General features: G+C 42.4%; 1 protein-coding gene across 1 annotated transcript in view; it reads right to left on the bottom strand.

The window, feature by feature from the left end:
• Window positions 1-6,564, bottom strand: part of LOC119912010 (RLA class II histocompatibility antigen, DP alpha-1 chain-like) — a gene marked incomplete in the record, with an annotated part of 12,679 nt that extends 6,115 nt beyond the window's left edge. Inside the window, 3 exon segments of the mRNA XM_038730984.1 lie at window positions 5,442-5,455; window positions 5,538-5,888; window positions 6,501-6,564. Coding sequence (XP_038586912.1) covers window positions 5,442-5,455; window positions 5,538-5,888; window positions 6,501-6,564 — 429 coding nt within the window.
• Window positions 6,565-8,768: the final 2,204 nt, after the last annotated feature.

The following is an 8,768-nucleotide window of genomic DNA, read 5'->3' as shown; positions in this document are numbered from 1 at the left end:
GTCTCACACTCAAGCGAGTGTGCAGACGTCAGGCCTGTCGCTCCGGCATGGGATCAGGTGTGTGATCCAGGCAGGTGTGCCGGTAGAAGATGTGTTACTGGACGTGGCAGAGCGCCTGGGCCATGAGAACATCATGTTGGCGTCTCGGATGAACAAGGCCGTAGTGATATTTTTAAAGGAAGAAAATCTGCTTGATGGTTTGATTGAGAGCGGGATATCGGTAAGTGGCACATTTGTTTCTGTTCAACCTTTAGTTTCAATCACGACGAAGGTGACGGTTTCTAACGTGTTCCGACTTTTATTCCTGATGCAGACATTGAGCGAGAGCTTTCTCGATTTGGAAAACTTGCCAGTGGAATTAGAAGGTTTCACTTGGTTGTAAAAATGTGTTGTCGTTTAGGCGACAGGTGTACATGTTTTTAAATGAACCGACGCTGAATATCTCCTCTCGCTGTGTATTTGAGGGCAAGTCGTACATGATGTACGCGAGCACGGGAGAGATGCGGCGCTTTGATTGCGGGAGTATTGGACATGTAGAGTTGAATCTGAGAATGAAGCAGGCCCTAGCAATGCTTCAGATAAGAGGAAGGAAAATGAAGTGCTAAAGAGTAATGTACCAAATGAAGTAGCAGTGGTGAATAATGAAGGTCAGAATGTGGATTCAAATCTGAAGGCAGGAACGAATTTAGAAGATCCATCCCCTAATATTGAAAAAGATACAGAGGAAGCTTCTGGTAGTAAGACAAAACAGGAAAGAATGAAGAGTTAATGCAGTAACTGATGTGGCTGTTGAGAGAAGCACTGTGGTACAGGGGTCTGGGCAGGGTGATACTGTGGAGAGGTCAGAGAATATAAGCCAGACGAATGAGTGACGCAAACGGTTTGAAAGGTAAGTTTGGAAAGAGGAAAGATAGTATCTTTGATTAAGAAGGTGCAATCAGACATGTTTGATGAGGAAATGGAAGATGATGATGATGATGATGATGGTGGGTTGTCTGATTTCTCAGATGTGTCAGATGTTTCGCAAGTGAGCTGTGAGCAGGTTTATTCACTAGATGAAATAAATAAATTCCTGGATGAAACCTTTGGAAAATCTGTAGATGTACGGAATTATTTTTCTGAAGAGGTTTGAGACTTCTGTTCGTTATTGGCAGAGGAAGGTTGGAAAAGATGAACTCAGTCAGAGAAAGAGATTTTGTTTAAAGAAGATTCTTGCAAAACTGCGAAGGGATAAAACCCGTATAAAACGTAAACTCAAATAATTGAATTAATGGATTACATATCACTCAGGATGATTTTACTACACTCTTTGTTTCTTTCTGTCACTCTTTTCTATCTCTTTATATTTTCAAGCAAGAGAGCAATGGTGGCAGAATTAATTAATATTAAGAATGTAAGTTTCTTTTTTGCAAGAAACACATACAGACTGTAGTAATGAAGTAGAGTGGTCTAGATGGTGGGAGGGGAGAGCGTCTTCAGTCACGGCTCAAATTTGAAATTCTTTTTTCAAAAATTTGAATTTGAAAATTTTGTCAACTGAAGAAATAGAAAAGGGAGAGTTTTAATGGTTGCTGGAGAAATAAATGACTTAAAAGTTATTTTCATAAACGTTTATGCTCCAAACAATGGCTCAGATCGTGTGGAAGTGTTTAGGAAGTTGCAGAGTGCATTAAGAAAATGTGATAATGATTCTTGCATAATAATGGGTGGAGATTGGAATTGGAATAAATTTTCTTTTGGACAGGAACAGAGAGGAGTCTCATCCACCGTCTAGTAATGCTCTTCAGAATATTATTAAAGAGTTTGAGTGGGTGGATGTGTGGAGGAATATGAATAAGAGAATTAGACAGTATACATGGGTTAAAATACTAGACTCTAATGTAACTGGAGCAAGATTAGATAGCATATATATAAGTAAAACAAGTGTGAATAGAGTATCTAATGCTAACATTTTCCCTAACAGTTTTTCAGATCATCATATTGCAACCATAGATTTTAACATTACTACTTTAGCGCGCCCAAGGTTTCACTGGCATTTCAATGCTAAATTGTTGCAGGATAGGTTGGATGATTTTTGGAAATTGTGGAAGTTGAATAAAGGTAATTTTGAAAATATAACACAATGGTGGGAGGTGGGGAAAACACAGATAAAGGTTTTTTGTCAAAACTTTTACAATACTACTGTGTGTGTGTGTGTGTGTGTGTGTGTGTTAAAAAGAAAATTGAGCAGTTGGAGAAAGAAATTATTGGTATGGAAAATGTGATGGATCATGTAAATGTTTTGGGTGTATCCAATGAGTTAAGGAACAAGAAACTTGAATTAAGAACCGTCTTAGAGGAAAGAGCGAAGGGCGCTTTAATTCGAGCAAGAATTTCTTCTATCAAGGACATTGAGTCTCCCACTTCTTATTTTTTCAATCTGGAGCGGAAAGTTGCACAACAAAAGCGCATACTTCACCTGCGCAAGGAAAATGGAACTTTAACATCAAATCCGACAGAGATGAGGAAAATGGCTATGGATTTTTATGCTGATTTTTTGGACATATTGACTGTGACTCTGAGAACATGGCACAATTATTACAAGGACTTCCAAAGTTGCAACCTGGGGATAAGAAAGAGCTCGACACGATGATCAGCCTTAATGAACTTTCAGATGCAGTTCACCAACTCTCCACAGGGCGTGCGCCAGGAATAGATGGTTTGCCTGCTGAGTTTTATAAAACCTTTTGGACTGTTTTAGGTGAAGATTTTTGTGAAGTTTGTTGCGAATGTTTTGAAAAGGGATTGTTACCAACTAGCTGTCAGAGGGCTGTGATCTCTCTTTCACCAAAAAGTGGAGATCTGTTTTTTTTTTTTAAATTGGCGGCCTGTTTCTTTGATGTGCTCGGACTATAAAATACTGGCAAAGGTTTTAGCCAATAGGTTAAAAAACTACTTACATATCGTGGTAAAAGGAGAGCAAACTTATTGTATTCCGGGTCGTACAATCATGGACAATCTGTTTTTAATAAGATGTTATTGATGTGTCTATTAATGAGAATTGTAACCTTGGATTTTTGTCCATTGATCAGGAGAAAGCTTTTGATCGGCTGGGTCATGAGTACATTTTTAAAGTTTTGGAATCATTTGGGTTTGGGAAATGTTTTATTTCATGGATCCAATTGTTGTATAAAGGGGCTTCAATAATAGAAGAAAAGTGGTTTTGTTAAATTACCTTGTGGGAACAGCCAAGATGGCAATTTGGAAGACGTGAAAAAACAGGAACTGGTTGAGTTGATGCAGAGAGTTCTGAAGGGGATGGTGGCTGCTCGAATTAAAATTGAGTTTGGTTATTTCAAATTAGTCAATATTATGGATTTTTCTGCAATATGGTCAGTGGGGAGGTTTTTGTGTGAGGTTGGGGAGTGAAACGTTGATTTTAAAGATGTAATGTAAGAGCTGCAATATGTATTGATTGTATTGTGTTTTAATTTATTTATTTATTTATTTATATTTTTGGAGGTTTTTTGGATGACATATTGGAATGACATGATAAATGATAAAATAAAAATGTTTAAAGCCTCCCTCCTCTGTCTCTCTCTCTCTCTCCCTCTCTCTCTCTCCCCCCCTCTCTCTCTCTCCCTCCCTCTCTCCCTCTCTCCCTCTCTCTCTCTCTCTTTCTCTCTCTCCCAATCTCTCCCCTCCTCTCTCCCCCTCTCTCTCTCTCCCTCCCTCTCTCCCTCCCCCTCTCTCCTCTCTTGCTCTCTCTCCCAATCTCTCCCCTCTCTCTCCCCCCTCTCTCTCTCCCCCCTCTCTCTCTCCCCCCTCTCCTCTCCCCCCTCCTCCTCCCCTCCCTCTCTCCCTCTCTCTCTTGCTCTCTCTCCCAATCTCTCCCTCTCTCTCTCCCCCCTCTCTCTCTCCTCCCCTCTCTCCCTCTCTCCCTCTCTCTCTCTCTCTTGCTCTCTCTCCAATCTCTCCCCTCTCCTCTCTCCCCCCTCTCTCTCTCTCCCATCTCTCTCTCTCCCCTCTCTCTCTCTCCCTCTCCTCTCTCCCCTCTCTCTCTTGCTCTCTCTCCCAATCTCTCCCCTCTCTCTCTCCCTCTCTCTCTCCCCCCTCTCTCTCTCTCCCCTCTCTCTCTCTCTTGCTCTCTCTCCCTCTCTCTCTTGCTCTCTCCCTCTCTCTCTCCCTATCTCTCTCTCCCCTCCCTCTCTCCCTCTCTCTCTTGCTCTCTCTCCCAATCTCTCCCCTCTCTCTCTCCCCCCTCTCTCTCTCTCCCTCCCTCTCTCCCTCTCTCTCTCTCTCTGCTCTCTCTCCAATCTCTCCCCTCTCTCTCTCCCCCCTCTCTCTCTCCCCCTCTCTCTCTCTCCCCTCTCTCTCTCTCTCCCTCCCCTCCCCTCTCTCTCTCTCTCTCTCCTCCCATCTCTCCCCTCTCTCTCTCCCTCTCTCTCTCCCCCTCTCTCTCTCTCTCTCTCTCCCTCTCTCTCTCTCTCTTGCTCTCTCTCCCTCTCTCTCTTGCTCTCTCCCTCTCTCTCTCCCTATCTCTCTCTCCCCTCCTCTCTCCTCTCTCTCTTGCTCTCTCTCCCAATCTCTCCCCCTCTCTCTCCCTCTCTCTCTCCCCCCCCTCTCTCTCCCCTCTCTCTCTCTTGCTCTCTCTCCTCTCCTCTCTCTTGCTCTCTCCTCTCTCTCTCCCTATCTCTCTCTCCCCCTCCCTCTCTCCCTCTCTCTCTTGCTCTCTCTCTCTCCCCTCTCTCTCTCTTGCTCTCTCTCCCTCTCTCTCTTGCTCTCTCCCTCTCTCTCTCCCTATCTCTCTCTGAATTAAATTAAATATTCACTGTCTTACATTAATATAGCTCAAACAAGTTAATATCTAATTCCATTTCCTCTGAGTAAAATAATGATAGTAGATTTATGGATCCAAGCTTGATGAGTGTGAAAATAAAACAAAAATTTTATTAATTTTATAAACCAACTTAACCTGAAAAGTTTGACGTTGTTGTGAGAGGATCCTCACCTGATATTAATTATACAGTTAGATTTTACTCTCAGAACGTTATAGATAATAAAAACTAAGTTAAATGATGTCATTTTTACACAGTCATACAGTCTAAAGTGTGATTTACCAAAGTGAAGTTAAATACTATTCAAGCTTTAACATCTACAATCAGTTTTAATCAGCAGAACAAATATCTGCAGACAAAGTGACAGAATATCTGAATGTTTCTCTTACCGCGCTGCAGAGGAGGGTTCTTATAGGCCTCCATATCTGTTTTCAGGTTGCCTTTGCAGATCTGTTGATTAGCCACAGCAGATTCATAAGTTCCTTCCACATAGCTGATATGATCTATAAAGGGGGGCTGAGGCTCGACTCCTCTCTTGTTGATGAAGTCTGCGACCCAAACCTCTTCTCCATCCAGAGCATACATCATCTCTCCATCAGAGTCTGAACAGCCAGTGATCCCAATGTCCTCATGTAGACCTGAAGAGAGACCAGGACCAGGAGGATCAGCTGTCTGTTTGATCTGAAGCCTCAGAGTTTAAATCTGAAACATGAAACTTACCGTCAGCTGAGACCCAGAGGACCCAGGAGAGACCGAGGACCAGGACCTTCATCATCTTCATCATCATCACAGCTCTCTGTAGACCTGAACCTGTCAGAGACTCTCTGTAGACCTGAACCTGTCTGAGACTCTCTGTAGACCTGAACCTGTCTGAGACTCTCTGTAGACCTGAACCTGTCTGAGACTCTCTGTAGACCTGAACCTGCCTGAGACTCTCTGTAGACCTGAACCTGCCCGAGACTCTCTGTAGACCTGAACCAGTCTGAGACTCTCTGTAGACCTGAACCTGCCTGAGACTCTCTGTAGACCTGAACCCGTCTGAGACTGAGAAACTCCAGCAGCAGCTGAGCTCTAAAACACAGAGCAGCCAATCAGAGAGCAGAGATCACATGATGTCATCAGTAACCAGGTAGACAGACTGCTGCTGAAACACATGAAGACTTCAGTGACGCAGTATTGATTATGGATCAGGTCTCCGGCTCCGTCAGGTCCAGGCGTTCCGGTTCACGTGTCGGACTTTATTTAGAAAGACTTCAGTAACGCAGTATTGATTATGGATCAGGTCTCCGGCTCCGTCAGGTCCAGGCGTTCCGGTTCACGTGTCGGACTTTATTTAGAAAGACTTCATTAACGCAGTATTGATTATGGATCAGGTCTCCGGCTCCGTCAGGTCCAGGCGTTCCGGTTCACGTGTCGGACTTTATTTAGAAAGACTTCAGTAACGCAGTATTGATTATGGATCAGGTCTCCGGCTCCGTCAGGTCCAGGCGTTCCGGTTCACGTGTCGGACTTTATTTAGAAAGACTTCAGTAACGCAGTATTTTACTTTGTAACTTTGCCTTGAAATGTTGTATAAATAAAGTTTTTGTTATGTTTCTCTGTGTAACTCAGTAAATCTGTTAATAAAGTAACTAATGAATGAATGAATCTTTGTGAAGTGATTTCAGGAGCAGCCGCTCTGACGCAGTGATGCTGCTTCTCTGTATTTCAGCAGTGGGTCGTTGTTGTGATGGTTGCAGCGCCGCATTATGAGACATGCAGACCAGGTTTTAAATCAGAAGGACCTCTGGGTATTTTTGGCAGACGGCAGGTTTAAGAGTTGTTTGCATACTTCATGCAACATTCAGGCCGCATCAGTACAAACTGCTCCTGTCTCAGTCATGTGATCAGTTTCCTCCAATCCAGTCTGACCACAGGGTTAGTTCAGTAGCTAGAGTGTTTGCTCCATGTATGTCCTCTTATATTTAATCTTTTACACATGATCTTTTAATATTCTCATTATTCTAGATGTTGTTTTTATCCCTGACCTTTCCTCTCCTGTGCTCCTTACGTTGGTCCGTCCACATTTACCAGGTCGGAGCTGTCAGATTGTTTTGTCTTGTCTTGTTGTTCCTCTCCTGGAAAGTTCATTCAAGGCCTGGAGAGGATCACAGAAACCTGGACTGTGTATTTTATTTATCATCCCGTTGCTCGGGGCCAGACGCCCGGAGCCGCCCTCAGCGGCAGGTCTCTGGACCAGCTGTATGTGTGTTTTAGTTCTTCTCTGTGTTAATAAATTCTTCAGAGACAACAGTTGGTTGTTACTCAATTCTTTGCTCAGGAATATAATTTCCACAACAAAAGGAAGAGTCTTTACTGCATCGTTTGAACAATCGTTTACTCTCTGTCCTGTCTGATAAAGACAAACATTCACCTGTTTACTCTCTGTCCTGTCTGATAAAGACAAACATTCACCTGTTTACTCTCTGTCCTGTCTGATAAAGACAAACATTCACCTGTTTACTCTCTGTCCTGTCTGATAAAGACTAACATTCACCTGTTTACTCTCTGTCCTGTCTGATAAAGACAAACATTCACCTGTTTACTCTCTGTCCTGTCTGATAAAGACAAACATTCACCTGTTTACTCTCTGTCCTGTCTGATAAAGACAAACATTCACCTGTTTACTCTCTGTCCTGTCTGATAAAGACAAACATTCACCTGTTTACTCTCTGTCCTGTCTGATAAAGACAAACATTCACCTGTTTACTCTCTGTCTACTGTCCTGTCTGATAAAGACAAACATTCACCTGTTTACTCTCTGTCCTGTCTGATAAAGACAAACATTCACCTGTTTACTCTCTGTCCTGTCTGATAAAGACAAACATTCACCTGTTTACTCTCTGTCCTGTCTGATAAAGACAAACATTCACCTGTTTACTCTCTGTCTACTGTCCTGTCTGATAAAGACAAACATTCACCTGTTTACTCTCTGTCCTGTCTGATAAAGACAAACATTCACCTGTTTACTCTCTGTCCTGTCTGATAAAGACAAACATTCACCTGTTTACTCTCTGTCCTGTCTGATAAAGACAAACATTCACCTGTTTACTCTCTGTCCTGTCTGATAAAGACAAACATTCACCTGTTTACTCTCTGTCCTGTCTGATAAAGACAAACATTCACCTGTTTACTCTCTGTCCTGACTGATAAAGACAAACATTCACCTGTTTACTCTCTGTCCTGTCTGATAAAGACAAACATTCACCTGTTTACTCTCTGTCCTGTCTGATAAAGACAAACATTCACCTGTTTACTCTCTGTCCTGTCTGATAAAGACAAACATTCACCTGTTTACTCTCTGTCCTGTCTGATAAAGACAAACATTCACCTGTTTACTATCTGTCCTGTCTGATAAAGACAAACATTCACCTGTTTACTCTCTGTCCTGTCTGATAAAGACAAACATTCACCTGTTTACTCTCTGTCCTGTCTGATAAAGACAAACATTCACCTGTTTACTCTCTGTCCTGTCTGATAAAGACAAACATTCACCTGTTTACTCTCTGTCCTGTCTGATAAAGACAAACATTCACCTGTTTACTCTCTGTCTACTGTCCTGTCTGATAAAGACAAACATTCACCTGTTTACTCTCTGTCCTGTCTGATAAAGACAAACATTCACCTGTTTACTCTCTGTCCTGTCTGATAAAGACAAACATTCACCTGTTTACTCTCTGTCCTGTCTGATAAAGACAAACATTCACCTGTTTACTCTCTGTCCTGTCTGATAAAGACAAACATTCACCTGTTTACTCTCTGTCCTGTCTGATAAAGACAAACATTCACCTGTTTACTCTCTGTCCTGTCTGATAAAGACTAACATTCACCTGTTTACTCTCTGTCCTGTCTGATAAAGACAAACATTCACCTGTTTACTCTCTGTCCTGTCTGATAAAGACAAACATTCAC

The sequence above is a fragment of the Micropterus salmoides genome, unplaced genomic scaffold, assembly GCF_014851395.1.
Source record: "Micropterus salmoides isolate LMB-PRFRI ecotype aquatic unplaced genomic scaffold, ASM1485139v1 Ms_hic_scaffold_2, whole genome shotgun sequence".
Lineage (NCBI taxonomy): Eukaryota > Metazoa > Chordata > Actinopteri > Centrarchiformes > Centrarchidae > Micropterus > Micropterus salmoides.
The sequence above is the reverse complement of the archived record's forward strand: the minus strand, read 5'-3'. Positions and strand labels throughout refer to the sequence as shown.